The sequence below is a fragment of the Sinocyclocheilus anshuiensis genome, unplaced genomic scaffold (assembly GCF_001515605.1).
Source record: "Sinocyclocheilus anshuiensis isolate Anshui unplaced genomic scaffold, SAMN03320099.WGS_v1.1 scaffold546, whole genome shotgun sequence".
Classification (NCBI taxonomy): Eukaryota; Metazoa; Chordata; class Actinopteri; order Cypriniformes; family Cyprinidae; genus Sinocyclocheilus; species Sinocyclocheilus anshuiensis.
Window position 1 is genome coordinate 2,132,417 of NW_015542451.1, and position 15,759 is coordinate 2,148,175.

A 15,759-nucleotide genomic window follows, 5' to 3' on the forward strand; every position below is an offset into this window, starting at 1 on the left:
TAATTTTTCTTTCTGTGGGTACAATGTGATGCAGATCAATAAAATGTAGCGAGAATCACATATACCTGTCAAAACAGGAACTAGCTAATACAAATCAGTGTCTAAAACTACTAGCTTTGAATTTTTCTTAAAGCTTTAGCCGTTTGAAAGTAACACAGTCAGTGACGAAGCAGACATACATTGATGTTTTAGGTTTGATGTGCTAAGCAATGTGAGATAGTGTTTATTTAGCCTGTGTGTTAAGAGCAGGAGTGCTGGGCCCAAAAGATGGACCCTGAAGAAACAGAAGAAGAGGGAAGACGTGTGAAGACCTCACCATTTGGTAAACGTGTGAAGGTGCACTCACCTATATAATGCACAAGGAGACAAATGCAGAGACATTAGAAGAGAAGATACAGAAAGGAACAGTCATCAGAAGCAGGAAAGAAGACAGCAGAAGACTTTGAAACAGTGTTTCTCCATTATGAAAGCTCAATGAGCGAGGTGTTGAGTTGATACTGATAAACCCAAAAGTGAAGCAAGGACAAAAGCACGTCTACCAGAAACATGCTGGGTGTGGAAATGTACCCTAGTTTAGCCCTGGGACCTCAGAGACTGAGCGACTGCTATTATAGAGGTAAGAAAGACTTTCACTGCAATCGATGGAAAAATCATAGAAAGAAGCATGAATTTAAGTTAGCATGTGAGTGTATGCAGTGATTTAATGACAAAGTTAGTTGTCATTGACCAGTTAATGACCATTTTGGTTCCCCAAAGTAGTATTATTTTAGTATATTTTTATATTTTGTATTCGTATTTATTTTTCATTTTACTTTTAGAGTTTTAGTGATTTTGCCATTTTTTGCCATTATGATTAGTTTTTTTAATGACTGTATAGTCTACATATGATTTTTATCGCAGTTTTAAGTTATTTTAGTACATCAAGTTAAACTAAATGAAAATGAGAGATGCTTATGCAGCTAGCTGAAATAAAATATATAAACACAACTTCCAGTAACATAAATGCTTAAGGTTTTAGTTTTATTTGAAAGAATGTTTCAATGAACAGTTCTTAAAAGAACCATTTTTTCCACTATAAAGAAGCTTTTATGTAATGGAATGGAATGTTATGGATGTTAAAGGTTCTTCATGGAACCAAAAATGCCAATAAAGAACCTTTATTTTGAAGACTATAACAAGTATAATCAGTGCTAAGAAGAACGAAGTCTCAAATATTTGATGTTTTATAGAGACTAACAGTACATTAGAAGACTTGTAAGACATTTCCTGCACATTTCACTGATAGAAAACTCCCCAAGCCATTGTTAAATGCTTCGAAACTTCACAAAATTAGGCATCTAGTTCTGAAAAGTAAAGGTTCCAAAAAGGAGGGGGTTTGCAGTGATGCCATAGAAGAACCATTTTTGGTTCCCCAAACAACCTTTCAGTGAGCAGTTCTTAAAAGAACCATTTTTTTCTTAGTGTGAAGTACATTTTAACAGTCTAAAGAACTTTTTCCACTGGATACATTCCATGGACGTTAAAGGCTCTTCATGGAACCATCAAGGCCAATAATGTATAGAGTATACTTCTAACATGCAGATGTCACTGTCTGCTTCCTGTTCGCCCATCTATCCTAGATCATGAACCCCCAGCACATGTGCCATTGTATCCTACTACATGTGACATGGCAGCTCGTGGGCTTCCCCCTCGACTGCTGCAGCCACCTCCTGCCACTGCAGAGACTCCTGGGACTCCACAGGACAGTGTAAAAATGGAGCTTGAGAATGCGTCACTGTGGAAACAGTTCAGCACAGTTGGCACTGAGATGATTGTGACTAAGAAGGGCAGGTGAGCACATTTTGAGTATGGAAGGAAATGGTGTATATGCATCTGGAAATGCTAGATTGGAACATTTGGTCAGTTTGCTAAATTTTCATAGTTTTATCTTCTTTTCTTTCTCTGTTCCTCAGGAGAATGTTTCCACAGCTGCGAATGAAGCTGTCAGGGCTGAACCCATCACTGCGTTACATTCTTCTTTTAGACATTTTACCTGTTGATTCCTCTCGCTATCGATTTCAAGACAACAGCTGGCAGGTGGTTGGGGGAGCCGAGGCTCGGCTGCCGGACCGCGTCTTCATCCACCCGGACTCGCCTGCGACTGGAGAACACTGGCAGAACCGCACCATATCCTTCCACCGGGCCAAACTCACCAATAACACTCTGGATGCACAAGGATATGTGAGTAAAATGCATCTTTCAATATCAGTATTCAAATTTGGGTAACACTTTAGTTTAGGGACCAGTTCTCACTATTAACTAGTTACTTATTAGCATGCATGTTACTAGCATATTGGCTATTTATTAGTACTTATATAGCTCACATTAATGCCTTTTATATATATATATATATATATATATATATATATATGGCCATTATGTCTTTGTTAAATAATTTCTCAGTACCTCAGCAATACCACAGCTTTAACGGTAGTTTCCATCTCTCTTTCTCCTAAAGATCATTCTCCACTCCCTACATCGCTACCAGCCACGAGTCCATGTGATCGAGGCCCGTGATGTGCTGATGTGGGGAAGAGCCCAGCACTCTTTCACCTTCCCTGAAACACAGTTTATTACGGTCACTGCATACCAGAACAGCAAGGTGAGAGAAAAATACATTTCTTATATATATATATATATATATATATATACTTAAAGAAAAAAATTCCATTTGTGCAATTATTAAACTAACTAACTAGTGTTTTTTTATTCTTGTTTTCTCCTAGATTACTGAACTGAAGATAAACTCAAATCCTTTTGCGAAAGGCTTTAGAGAGAATGGCATGAACTGCAAAAAGTAAGTTAAACACACATACACCAATATTACCTAATAGTAGACTAATAATTTCGTTTAAACACAAAAACATCTTTAGACATCAGGACTGAGAGCACAATATAAGTTTTCTGTTGTTTTCCTCAGACAAAGAGAGGCAAGACTGAAGAGGAAAATTACATCCAATCAAGAGGAATGTTTGGATATTGGTGAGGATATTGATGACTTGTTTACATCAGAATCTACAACTTTACAAAACCAAGACACAAATGAAATATTAAAAAAATGCATGAGACGTTACCAGTTGTTTTATATATCTTATCACGAAAGAATACTATACTAAAAATGTACTTGGTTTCCCAAATATTGCTTTCTTGCTTTATGACACTATTCTCTCTTTATTCCTCTTTCAGAGTCATGTGACCCATGTGATTCCACTGAGCTCCTATCACAGTTGGTGGAAATTCCAAGCTCCGCCCTCTCCAATATAAACACCGCCCTCCCAATTACAGACTCAGGTTTTCTTACGGAAGTTCCATCCCTCCCAGATCAGACAGTCTCTGACCAACCCCTTGTCCTTGGACAAGAGTTCTTGACCTGTGAGATTCCCTCAATTGAGAATCAACAACAGACAGCCTCTGAAAATAATGTAAACAACACACTGATGGACGGGTAAGTGCTATAACCTCCTGGCTTCATTAACAGCAGCTTTCAATGTTTTTGGGCATGTTTATCAAAGATAGTCTTACTTTTTGTTACAGGTCTGGACAAATGATGGGCCTTTCTGGATATACATCAACTTTCCCAACTCCTCAGCTCAGCTCCTCATCGCATGCATCAGTGCCTTTGCCTCAGTCATCTTCCATCTATTCCATGGTGTCCTCCACACAGAACTCTGGCCTTCAGCTTCCCCAGTCCTCAACGATTTCATCGCCACCCTCTATGTCCACGTATTCCTCTATGCCTTCATCAGACTATCCTGGCCTAAATACCTCTACAACTATGCCCTCCTCTACGACCTCTCCCCCAGGCTCTTCATACGCTCCCATCTCTCCGCACCTTCTCCATTCATCATCCTACCACTCTTTTCTTCCAACAGACCAATCCCAGGACAACCTAAGCCCCCATACACCTACAAATCCACCTTTCCAGTCTATCCCTCCCTCTTCTTGTCAAGGTTCTGGGTTAACTATTGACCCTGGCCAAAATCAAGTGGATGATGGAGGATTAAGCTCATCCAATGCAACAACTCCTGCAGTCCAAAACCCAACCCAAACTGCCTTTCCCTTCCCTCCGGTGCAGTCCTCAAACGACCCCAATCCAACATCCCCTCCATGTCAAAGTCTACCCCAATCTGCTCTAGCCTTTCAGCCAGTGCCACAGTGCAACCCTAACCAAATTCCCACCCCTTCTGACCCAAATACAACTCCAACTGCATTCCCCTTCCCTCCGGCAGCACAGTCTAACTCTATAATGACACCTTCCAATCCAAACCCAATGGGCTTCCCCTTTGCCCCTGTTCAACAGAACCATAGCCACAACTTGGGTACCCCTGGACCTACTCCACCAACTGGTACTTTTCCAGCTTCCCAATCCACATCCATTTCAGGTCTGAGAACCATCCCAGAAATTCCAAACCCAATTTATCCAACAACCGGATCCTTTTCATTGCCTTCCACCAATGTTATCCATCAAGGCCCAATGCAATCAGTTTCCAACACACTGCAGCCTACAACAGCATATGCAGTCCCCTCATTCCCTGCATCTCTGCCCAAACACACTCCTGGGCCTCTCCAAAACCCTGCACCAATTCTCACCTCTCACACATCTTACCCCTTCCCAACTCCTATCCCATCTGGTCCACATCCTCTACAGTGTCTGACTCTGCCCTCATCTAGCTCGATCCATAGTGTCCCTGCGATCCCGAATACAACCCAAATTCAATCTACCCTTTCCCAGTCCTACCCTAATCCCTCCTTCCCTCACATTCCACCCCAAAAGGCAAACCCCTGTCAGATTACCTCCCAGTCTTTTCCCCCAATCCAAACCTCAAGTACCTCTCAGTTACTATCTCAGTTTAATCCCCCGGTTCCTCAAGCCTCAATCCATCCACAATGCCCTTCCTCTTCAAACGCATACCCTGCTGTAGCTCCCACTGAGATAGGCACCTTCTCGCAGCTCAGTTCCGCTGCCCCCTATCTGCCAGATATGGTACTGCACCCTTCCATGCTCCCTTCTCTTGATTCCTCTCTCTCCTCCTCTTCTCCCCCATCCCTTTATAACCCTTTTCCTTCCTACTCACTCCGTCTTTGCCAGGATCCTCGGTCCTCCCTGCATTTACCCCTTAGGCATATTTATAGACCGCCACAGCATGCTCATGCTCATGGTCAGGGCTCTTACTTTGACCTAAGCGGAAGAGCAGTATTCTGAGAATAAAAAGAAAAAAAAACATGTTAGACAAAGTTTGCAAGGAGATTTTGATTTCTGCATCAACCAGCAACTTTGCTCTGAAGATGATGGAAGCACTGCACATTTTATGACTGCATTGGAGGACCTGTGAGACAAAAAGAGACAAACCAAAGCGTAGTTTAAAATGTAAAACTTCTTAGTGTTTACGGCTGACAAAGGTTACAATGTTTTTGTTTTATCCTGACTACTGCTTGATGAGTTGAATAATTATGTATATTTTTCTTAATTCTATTTGTATGCTTAAATGACAAAATAAAGTTTGAATGAGTTTAATTGTATTTTTATTTTTTATAATCTTGTGTGTGTATATACGTAAAAAAAAAAAAACATCCACATTCTATGGTGGACCCAAAACATATTTGGACACTTTAGACACTCTTTAATGTCATTGCATCAGAAACCAAAATTCAAAAAGTGGCATACGCAAAATAATATTGCTAGACCTTTTATCAAAGTCTGTATAAAGACGTTGCACATCCATTAACATTTATACCTTACAACACACCAGTGCTTTTTATTCCTGTCATAAAATGCCAATTATTGACAAATCTAATTTAGTTGGTCAAATAATTAATGAGGCAAACAGTTAACAGTTTAGTTTGCTTTTCCAGATGCTCTATTCTTCAAAACTGTGAGGAAACTATTGAAACTTTTAAAAACTTTTGACAAAAAATGAGGATATGGCTGATGCACTTTGCTGGCCAACCACGGTAACAGATGAGTGACTTGATAGTTAAGAAAGATTAGGGTTAATTCAGGATAACTGGGCCAAAAAGTGTCCCGATTTACCTGAATTCACCCCCTATAGAAAGTATTAGACATGCAAATGATGACAGAACATGAAAGTGAGAACTTAAATTTTTTTTTTTTAAAACAAATAAAACTGACATGTCTGTTCTCTCACACAGTATTAACCATCATCTCTGTGTGTCACTTAGCCTTCAGGGTTGATTCCAGTTCTGCATGACATTTGCTCATGGTCAGGTGTTGAGAGTGGGTGTGGGTTAGAAACTGACGAATGGTCATTAAAGTCCAGGTGATAATTACCTCAAACCCCTCCTTCAATTTCCCACCTCCATTTATTTCTATTTCCTCCTTTTCCATATGGTGTTGGACAAAGAGAGGGTTTAAAATAAGGTTAGGTAAACAGCACTACACTCAAGCACAGGGTGCTGAGAGAGACACCTCAAATAAGCACAACATAAGTGGTTTGATATATTTTAATATAATTTATTCGATGTTATTGTTCACAGTGATCAATAATGGTTTCTGAAGGATCATGTGACACTGTATACTGGAGTAATGGCTGGAATAAATTACATTTTTAAATATATCAAAGAGGAAAACTATTTGAAAATTATTTCAAATTGTAATACAATTTCACAATATTACTTTCCCCCTGCATTTTTAACCAAATAAATGCAGCCTTGAGCACAAGAAACTTCTTAAAGACATTAAAAAGTCTTATTTAATCCAAATAATATGTTACAAAGGCAAACTTTTTTCATTGGAATAATTTTCACTGATGAATTGTGCACAGTAACACCAGGAACATGCATTAAGAAAAGGCTAATTTTAACTTCACGTTCATTTTAATTCTAAATCATCCTCAACGTTCACTGGAAGGATTTTCTATCTGGCGCTTGTGATCTTTTCTTTGAGTCTATGGCACAGCTCCTGTCTGAGCAGATCTCTTTCCTTACGGATTCCCTGGAGCACAGTGCGGTTCTCCTGAGCCCTTCGCACCAGATATGGCAGTGTATCGTCCACTGAGCCGTACGGCACTGACTTATACACTGAGAAACCGTGCTGGGCTGTGAAAAGAACATAAATCTGAGGGTTGACTGGTGTTCCAGAAAGCTAAGATAATGAATTCATTCAGCCCTACTGAATAAAACTGACTTCTTACCTAGAGTAAGAGATACATGGTCACACATGCCCATCAGCTGACCAAAACAGACAGAGTTGCCGTCTCTGTGAAGCCCCAACTCTTCCATGCTGAAACAGAGAAACAACATGCAAATAAACATCACTGATCTTTACACTGCTGATAATCAGATGAATGATCAATGTACGAAGGTGTACCGTGTCACTGCCCGTCTGACTGATTCTTCATTGTGAGTGGCAACAATTATCATATAGCGATCAGGTTTCTCTGAAATGAGGTTCAGCATGATCTCTAGACATCCATTATAACTGCAAATAAAAGACGATATTTAAAAACACAGACCTAAAAAGGATTTTCAGCACTTAAAACACTGAACAGAAATAGATTAGCATTAGATTTTAATAAATAAATAAACCAAGCGGGAGTTACTGTTAATTTATATAAATTTGAACAGATATGCACCCACAAAGAGTAATGTTTTTACTGTAAAATGTAAAAGTAATGTAAAAAAATTTTTTAAAGAGTTTTTGTTGTTGAGTATCATATTTGACATATCAGGCTTTTATGGCTCATATAGTATGATATAATAAGAATGTGGAGCTCATACTCACGGAGGAAAAAAAACACCTTAATTTTATTCAGAGATCTTTATAACAGTACAGCAGATACTTACATAAAATGCATCTAAATATCAGTTGTCACTCCATCTCCCAAAAATATACTCATATTTCTACATGACATTATATACAGTATATATATATATATATATATATATATATATATATATATGTTGTTTTAGTACAGTAAATGTTCATCTTGAAATATTACTAACAATATAAAAGTTATTCTTTTAACTTTTGACACATGAACCACAATTATACTAAAAGGGCTATTACTTGCTAAAAAAAAGTATTAACTATTTATCATATTGATAATTTAGAGGCCTTGCGTATCAAATAAGATACAGTAGGCTTTATAGGGTTAATGTCATTTGGAGTCAAAGAATCACCTGTCATTAGTACGTTCCCATGATTCATGGATTGGATCTGTTCGCCCTTCTTTTTCAGCCAGTTTTCTCTCTTTGTCCATGTAAGCACCTCTGACGAGTTTAACACCGAGACAGAAAGACTGATCAATGGACATCTGAATGGCATCAAGTAACAGATTCCTTGATTCCTGGTGAAGAAACAAAGTATGTCTGTAAAGCCATTAGGGACATAAAATGTGCTTTTTAGACAGAAAGGGCGTTATATTCTTAAATCTTACTAGGTAAAATTGTTTTAAAAAATATATTTTAGAAGAGAGAAATGTTAAGATTTTTTTAATGGCAATGAAAGGTTGGTTGTGGTGACCTTAAGGTAGCACTGATGTGTGTTCCAGATCCAGGCGCTTTGCTGACTGAACTTCTTCATCATTGCCATGGTGATGAGTGACAGGGCAGGATTCATGTAAGTGTACTCAGCATCCACCAGAACACGGACTTTATTAACACTCGCCTATAAACACACAGCATGTCCAGTCAATCCCAGCGTTAACTTTCTTTTTGCTAATTTGTGTTTAAGTTTTGGTACCTCTCCTATTTTGTTGAGTCTCTGAAGGCCCAATAATAAGTGTGTGTTTTCACTCTCAGTCAGACCAGGAAACATGACTTCCTATCGGGTAAAGAGAACACCATCTAAAGCAATACATACTAAATAAGAGCTGATTATAATAACCTTGTGACGTTCTACAGAAAAGAAATAATAATAATATCTGTACCTCTCCCTCCATGGCTCTCACAAGTTCGTTCAGATCATACTGTTCTGTCTTTAGCAGAGACGTCAGCTTAGACTGAGGGGGAATTAATATAATTACTAATACTGCTAGTAACATTTGCGCTTTTAAATGACAACATCGAAAAGGACAGCATCAATCTATCAAATGTACATATCAAAGAACCTTAATCTTTGTCAGTCTCAACTCATATAAAGTGATCTTTATAGATGAAACACTCACACACAGCTCAGGGCTGACTAGTGCTGTGATCTTCAGCTGCATCATGGGATTTTTACTCCAGCCTTTGCTGTGAGACATGTGGACACACTCCAGCATAGCCGCTAGGTTGTCTTCATATCGACGTTCCCTGTAGATAGACCTTTGTGTCATTAAACATATTACATAATTATATAATTATGAATTACTGCTTTGCTACAAATTTAAAATCTTTATTCAGAAAATTCAGAAATGTATAATGTAGAGCTCCACATCCAGGCTCAATGGGTCCCATGGTGCAGCTCAGCCTCTGGGCTTAGAGGGTCTCATGGTGCAGCTGCATATCTGGGCTCACTGGGCCTTGTGATGCAGCTCTGCGTCTGAGCTCAGTAAAGCCTTAAGTATACCTCAGTTTTGACATGAATTCTGGCAATTGGCATACAATCTAACAGTCCAATCAATTCACAATGAACAAAATCAAGTTTTTCTCGTTCAGAAAGCTATTTTACTTAAGAGTAACAGAGTAGAAAAGAATCACAATTTAGTCCTGTGGTGCTGCTCTATCTCCAAGCAGGGTTAACTGAGTTTGTACAGCTGCTTTAACAGCCACTATTCTAACTTAGACAAGGAAACCAGGGTAATGATAATTTCTGGTTTGGCCTCGATAAAACACATCATTAATGCAGCCATCCATTTTCATGAGTTTAATAAAAAAAAGTGTGTTCACTATAAATCTAACAAGTTTACAAAATATGCTCTCATACAGCCAAAAATTATCCAAAATCTGAATACCCAGTGCTCTCTCCCAGGTCCTCTTCAATGGGGACAGCTAACATAGGATGGAGCCCCAGTGATCTCATCTTCTGCATGGAGTCTGCAATCTCACCTTCTGTTTCTCCGGCAACAAACTGAGCGTACACAGATGGGCGCACGACCATGCAGAAACATTGCTTGCCCAAAACCTTCCTTGTAATGGTCATCAGCTTCGTTAGACATGAGATAACAAGAAACATTAGTGTAATTGGATGTTGTCCACAGAGCTCCTGACAGAAAACATCTCCAGGACGCTACACATCATATGACTGTAGCATGTAAAATTTCAAACATCAATCACAGTTATAGAATATGATCTAACCACTTAAATGATACTACATCATATGTAGTCCATTCTATAGACTGTGTCTCTTCCCCAAATAGTGAAAGCAAACAATACATTTACTATAGGACCGAGGGAAGAAGCCTTGGTTATCGAGCCTCTCATTAAGGAACAGCACCATTTTGTCTCTGTAAATGAGGAAGCATCTAATCTCACAGCGGTAAAGTATGGAATACCACAAGGATCTGTAATAGGCCCTCTAATGTTTTCATTATACATGCTGCCTCTTGGAAATATTATTAGAAAACGGGATTAGTTTCCACTGTTGAGCAGATGATACTCAACTATACAATTTCTCCTAGACCAGATAAAATTTCTAAAGTATCCAAGCTAACAGAGTGTGTTAAAGTGTGGTGACTTTATAGGTCTTCGTTGATTCAGTAAGTGCATTTCATTGGTAGTTCACACAAAAATCTAGCTGTTGCCTCACCTTACCACAGTTGTTAACCAGCGTAGGGAACGAGCAAAGCCTGAAGACTCCGAGGGCTCGGATCAGTTCCCAGAAACTCTTCACCTTGAATGCTTGAGGATCCTCAAAGGTCAGAAAGTCAGGAGATGAAGGGTTACAGAGGTCTCGATCACGTTTTGCCGCCATGGACTGTGAGGCAGCCACGCTCTTGAGCCGCACAGATATGAAACGACTCAAAGCTGGTTGCCGAAGAAGAGAAAACATCTCTACTGCTCGGACACTTGTTGAAGATGCTAAGAAAGGTTTTGATAAAACCTAAAGTGGTGAACTATTGATCCCTGCACAAACCTAATCTTAAGGGTTGCAGCAGTGACACATTGCAGCAGTATGTTTAAATATTGTGCAATTCCAATTCTTATTCAGCAAACACCACAGCTCATATGTTGTACATTCATACATACAGCCACATCGACATATACAGACCAACACGATTTCTTTACGACAAACAAATCTCTACAGACCAAACATCAGTGACACCTGTAAGCAGATAAACATAGAAAAGCAGCAGAAAAAGATTGACTTTAGTATCCAACTCCGTAAAAATACCACTACCACTGAAAAAGTCTGAAATTGGTTGGAAAAAAAAAAAAAACCCCTCACCTGTAATTATGGATGCCAAGTCCAGTGTATGCAGACTCTGTGCAATGCTTCCAGTGCAAATAAACAGAGGATGAGAGCAAATGAAAGGGGTAGAGAGAGGGGAGGTTCGTTTTAGGCATGTTGGTTAATGACTGATGTGCCGTTTGAACTTTGGGACATTAAGGGTGAGGGGCAGATACTTTGTGCCCCCACTTCTCTGTAAAATATGACAGAGCATCAGTGTTCATTTTTTAACACGTGACTAGTTTAAGATGCATTAAACCAAATTGGGAACACTTTGGGTTTGGATACTACATTAGTATACTTCAAAACCACTTTAAAATCACAGTATGGCTAATTAATATTTTGAAAAAGCACTGAAATTACAATTTATTTAAAGAACAATTGCAGATTTTAAGGATACATTAAAAAATAACTGCCAAAAACTACACCAAAAATGATAAGCAAGGGAACAGAGCAGATGTTAGACTGACCTTGAATCTTGGGAAGACGACATACTGGTGTTCAGCAGAGTGATGTGTTGGACAAAAGTCTGTGCTAGACTTTGTCCTGAACGGTCAATACTAACAAACAAGAGCCAAAAATTAACTCCAAACCCCCTCCATTTCTTACAGGTTGCACCACAATAAAACCATTCTCGAGTTAATCTAAAACAATCAGGAAAACAGCTGTATCTGACGTCACACTGGACATCAGAGGTCTTACGCATAATGTGAATAGCACTATATTAATATGCTTTAAAAAAATATACAGCATCATCTGTTATAATCGTTGCACATTCCTTTGTACATTCTACCTCATGATGCCCATTACACTGATATGGTCACTGACCGTATGTTTATATATTTACAAATACCTCATTCTGAATAATGCACCTTCTGTGTTTTATACTTCTCATTTGCACCCTACTGTATCCACGTCACTATATTAATGCAGATTTAGATTGCACCTTGTACTGTATTTCATAGATAACTGCACCGAGCTGGTCCCTGCACCTGTCCCTCATAAATGTTTATTATACATACACACACACACTTACATTAATATATACTGTATATTTACAGTGGCGTGCACTATAGATTAATATATTCTAATCTTTTGATTACTACTCCACTTAAGTACTGTTAGTGAATAATGTTTTACAGACTTTTACTTCTGTGCAAAGAATTCCTTTGACCTTATGTGTTCCATTAGTTATATTTTGGTTAGTGGTCACTATGCTTAGTCTTTATTGGCTAAAAATGGGTCATCACATGTATTGACAGCATTTAGTAAATGTTTATATAGGTCAAGAACTTGTAGATCAGTGAAGATCTGTGGGTTTTGTGTGGGACAGTGTGTTATACACAGAAAACGTTTAGTTTGAACACCTGCTTTCAAAAAACAGATTTCCCACTAACTTAAAGCCATTTAGAATTAAGCAGCACAAGGATACAGTCCACAGACCACCCTAACCTGGAAAAAAATGATATAATGTCCAACATGCCCCTAAACTAAAATGCTCAGAAAGCTAATATCATTCCAATCTTTGTAATAAGGAAGATACATTTTTACTCAGCAAATAGTTATATCTGGATTACCACACAGAGTATTTGATGAGCCTTAAAATACAACAAGGGCTATCTGGAGTGATCATTATGAGATCTATTTTACACAAGACCACACAATGGAAGGGAATAACATGTTTACATACAAATAGCCATTCATATTACCTGTAGCTCAACTGGTAGAGCATTGAGGGTTTCAGTCCCCAACAATATGGATGCATGATGATGAACTGTATAGCCATATGGATAAAAGTATGCCATGCAGTCTGAAAAGGGGTCGTTCTGAAGAGCTCAGTGAATTGAAGTGTTGTACTGTGATAGGATGCCACCTTTCCAGTAAGTCAGTGCATGAAACTTCATCCCCTCTAGATATTCCACGGTCAACTGTAAGTGGTATTATTAGAAAGTTGAAGCGTTTAGGAACAACAGCAACTCAACCGAGTGCTGAGGTGCATGGTTTGTAAAAGTCGCCAACGCTCTGCCGATTCCATAGCTGCAGAATTCAGTGCAAACTTCCACTGGATTAGTATCAGCACAAAAACTGTGTGCGGACGCTCCATGGAATGGGTTTTCATGGACGAGCAGCTGCATGCAAGCCTCACATCATCAAGTACAATGCCAAGTGTTGGATGGAGTGGTGTAAAGTACACAACCACTGGACTCTGGAGCAGTGGAAACCTGTTCTGTGGAGTGGCAAATCACGGTTCTCGGTGGGTGAGTCTGGGTTTGACAGATGCCAGAAGAACATTACCTGCCTGACTGCACTGTGCCAACTGTTTGGTGGAGGAGGGATAATGGTTTGGAGCTGTTTTTCAAGGGTTGGCCTAGGCCCCATACTTCCAGTGAAGGGAGATCTTAATGCTTCACCAAACCAAGACATTCTGGACAATGCTATGCTTCCAACAATGTGGGAACAGATTGGGCAAGGCTCTTTTTTTATCGCAGCATGCATGACTGTGCCCCAGTGCACAAAGCAAGGTCTATAAAGTCATGGTCGGATGTGTTTGGTGTGGAAGAACTTGACTGAGCCCTGCCCTCAACCTCATCCAACAACTTTGGGACAAACTGGAACAGATTGCGAGCCAAGCCTTGTTGTCTAAAATCAGTGCCTGACTTCACAAAAGCTCTACTGGATAAATGGGAAAAACTTCCCACAGAAACACTCCAAAATCTTGTGGAATGCCCCTCAAGGAAAAGTGGAAGCTGTTATAGCTGCAAAGGGGGGACCAAACTCCATGTCTACGTATTTAGAATGAGATGTCATTAAAGTCCCAGTTACTATAATGCTAATACTTTTGTCCATATAGTGTATTTGTCCATATAGCATAAAGAAAAAAAGTCAGAATTGTAAGATGTAAAAACTCACAATGACAAGTTTATAACTTGCAATTTCAAGATATAAACTCACAATTGTGATAAAAGTCAGAATCGTGAGAAAAAATGTTTTGTGGGTGAAAGATTTCCCCACGCAGATTTCACAACAGTCACAGCGTTCATCAAAAGAAAGCTGCTTGTGCTGAGGTTTCAAACCTCAACAAATGATTGACGGAAACTCTACTTCAATTTGACCGAATAATCTTTATTAATTCACCAGATAAAACACAAATAACTTGATATTTCTTCCCAGCCCGCTATATCCTCTCCAAAACTGCTACTCCAGAACCCTCGACACTGTAAACCCAACCTCTCAAATTATAGGAAAAACAAGCTAATTGTGGTGCCATTTTATGCGTTAACAATAAAATGGAGCTTTTATGATTTGGTGTTATCTGCAAACTACAGCACTGCAAAACTGAGGGTAAAGCTGACGTATTGCAACAAATCTGGAGTTGGTGGGTGGAGAGCAAAGCAGAGGAAGCTGCAGTCTGGTTCTGGAATGAAGCTGTGTTTGAACAAGCCGCACTGGGATCAGTATGAGCTCTGGTTCTGGTTCCTGTATCCTCCTCGCTGGTAGTTCTGTCTCTGCTGGTAACCGCCTTTTTGATCTACAGCAGTGACAGAGAAGAGAAAAACACACCCATATTGAGTTTCAGAAGTCATATGTGCAGCATTTACAGTTCATATCAAGAGACTGAAGCTGCTTTGAGGTTGTCAAGGAAGAACGACACAGTGAGCTAGAGAAAGTGAAGAAGGTGCCTTTGGAAACCAGATGAATAGTTGCCACCGCATTCATTGGTGAAGGCAGAAATGAGTGAACTGCTGAGTTGAGGTGGATGAAGGAATGACTGAATGATTGAACATGTTCATAACCACCTCGTTGGTAACCTTGCTTCTGTTGGTAACCTCCCCTCTGGTCTGGAGCTGCATAGTGAAAAGTGTTTAGAGACACAGGCGCACATGGACTTTAACTTATATAAAAAAAGCACTTGAACACACACTTTGGCAGCAACATTTCACAGCAGCTGTGTCGAGTGGACACAAGCGAGAAGCACACGAGAGTACAATCTGAATGTGTGTGTGTGTGTGTGTGTATTCAGATGGCTGCGCGAATGATAATTACCTCTCTGGTAGTTCTGCTTCTGTTGGTAACCTCCTTTTTGATCTGTGTGAGAGAAAGAGGTTTAAGTGATTTGAAATGAAGTTATGGCGGTTCAGCTCAATTAAAAACAAACATGTACATAAATATATTTTATTTCTTTATTTTATGTAAGTGTATTTATACATAATTATAAAGCAAATCATCTTAGTAAATTTTATACATGCATGCATACATACATATATATATATATATATAAAATTTACTAAGATGATTTTCTTTATAATTATATACACGTGTGTGTGTGTATATATATATATATATATATATATATATATATATATATATATATATACATACCAGGTTCAGAG

The 15,759-nt window shown here is 39.1% G+C and overlaps 3 protein-coding genes across 5 annotated transcripts in view; 1 reads left to right on the forward strand and 2 right to left on the reverse strand.

The window, feature by feature from the left end:
* The first annotated feature begins 546 nt into the window (after positions 1 to 546).
* On the forward strand, positions 547 to 5,466 carry tbx6 (T-box transcription factor 6). Its single transcript, XM_016493087.1, has 8 exons — positions 547 to 616; positions 1,620 to 1,830; positions 1,953 to 2,220; positions 2,498 to 2,641; positions 2,766 to 2,836; positions 2,960 to 3,021; positions 3,226 to 3,484; positions 3,574 to 5,466. Exons 1-8 carry the CDS (start codon positions 547 to 549, stop codon positions 5,240 to 5,242), a joined length of 2,754 nt encoding a protein of 917 aa, XP_016348573.1. The 3' UTR covers positions 5,243 to 5,466.
* Positions 5,467 to 6,684: 1,218 nt separating this feature from the next.
* On the reverse strand, positions 6,685 to 11,910 carry prodh2 (proline dehydrogenase 2). 2 transcript variants are annotated; one of them, XM_016493154.1, is made up of 12 exons: positions 11,839 to 11,910; positions 11,366 to 11,561; positions 10,727 to 11,242; positions 9,933 to 10,123; positions 9,165 to 9,291; positions 8,928 to 8,999; positions 8,741 to 8,821; positions 8,522 to 8,665; positions 8,179 to 8,345; positions 7,367 to 7,477; positions 7,191 to 7,279; positions 6,685 to 7,095 (listed from the first exon to the last, which is right to left on the reverse strand). In XM_016493154.1, exons 3-12 carry the CDS (start codon positions 10,967 to 10,969, stop codon positions 6,914 to 6,916), a joined length of 1,407 nt encoding a protein of 468 aa, XP_016348640.1. In that variant the 5' UTR covers positions 10,970 to 11,242; positions 11,366 to 11,561; positions 11,839 to 11,910; the 3' UTR covers positions 6,685 to 6,913. The 2 variants fall into 2 exon arrangements, with proteins under 2 accessions (XP_016348640.1, XP_016348641.1); XM_016493155.1 differs by lacking the exon at positions 11,839 to 11,910 and having other exon boundaries at positions 11,366 to 11,588.
* Positions 11,911 to 14,480: 2,570 nt separating this feature from the next.
* eif3c (eukaryotic translation initiation factor 3, subunit C) overlaps positions 14,481 to 15,759 on the reverse strand; it is a 20,273-nt gene continuing 18,994 nt past the window's right edge. The window contains exons 21-23 of one of the 2 annotated variants that reach the window (XM_016493156.1): positions 15,413 to 15,454; positions 15,166 to 15,213; positions 14,481 to 14,897 (exon numbers count right to left, since the gene is read on the reverse strand). In XM_016493156.1, coding sequence (XP_016348642.1) covers positions 14,821 to 14,897; positions 15,166 to 15,213; positions 15,413 to 15,454 — 167 coding nt within the window. In that variant the 3' untranslated portion in view covers positions 14,481 to 14,820. The remainder of the gene's footprint in view (positions 14,898 to 15,165; positions 15,214 to 15,412; positions 15,455 to 15,759) is intronic. The other variant, XM_016493158.1, reaches the window with a different exon arrangement.

Bases quoted from the DNA above. Each gene is read 5' to 3' on its own strand.
- tbx6 (XM_016493087.1), top strand. From the start codon at position 547: ATGCTGGGTGTGGAAATGTACCCTAGTTTAGCCCTGGGACCTCAGAGA. The intron at 2,642-2,765 runs GTGAGAGAAAAA...GTTTTCTCCTAG, and splicing joins CTGCATACCAGAACAGCAAG to ATTACTGAACTGAAGATAAA. The intron at 3,022-3,225 runs GTGAGGATATTG...TTCCTCTTTCAG, and splicing joins AGAGGAATGTTTGGATATTG to AGTCATGTGACCCATGTGAT.
- prodh2 (XM_016493154.1), bottom strand. From the start codon at position 10,969: ATGTTTTCTCTTCTTCGGCAACCAGCTTTGAGTCGTTTCATATCTGTG. The intron at 9,000-9,164 runs GTGAGTGTTTCA...ATTCCCCCTCAG, and splicing joins TAGTCAGCCCTGAGCTGTGT to TCTAAGCTGACGTCTCTGCT. The intron at 8,822-8,927 runs GTACAGATATTA...TTTACCCGATAG, and splicing joins TGAGAGCCATGGAGGGAGAG to GAAGTCATGTTTCCTGGTCT.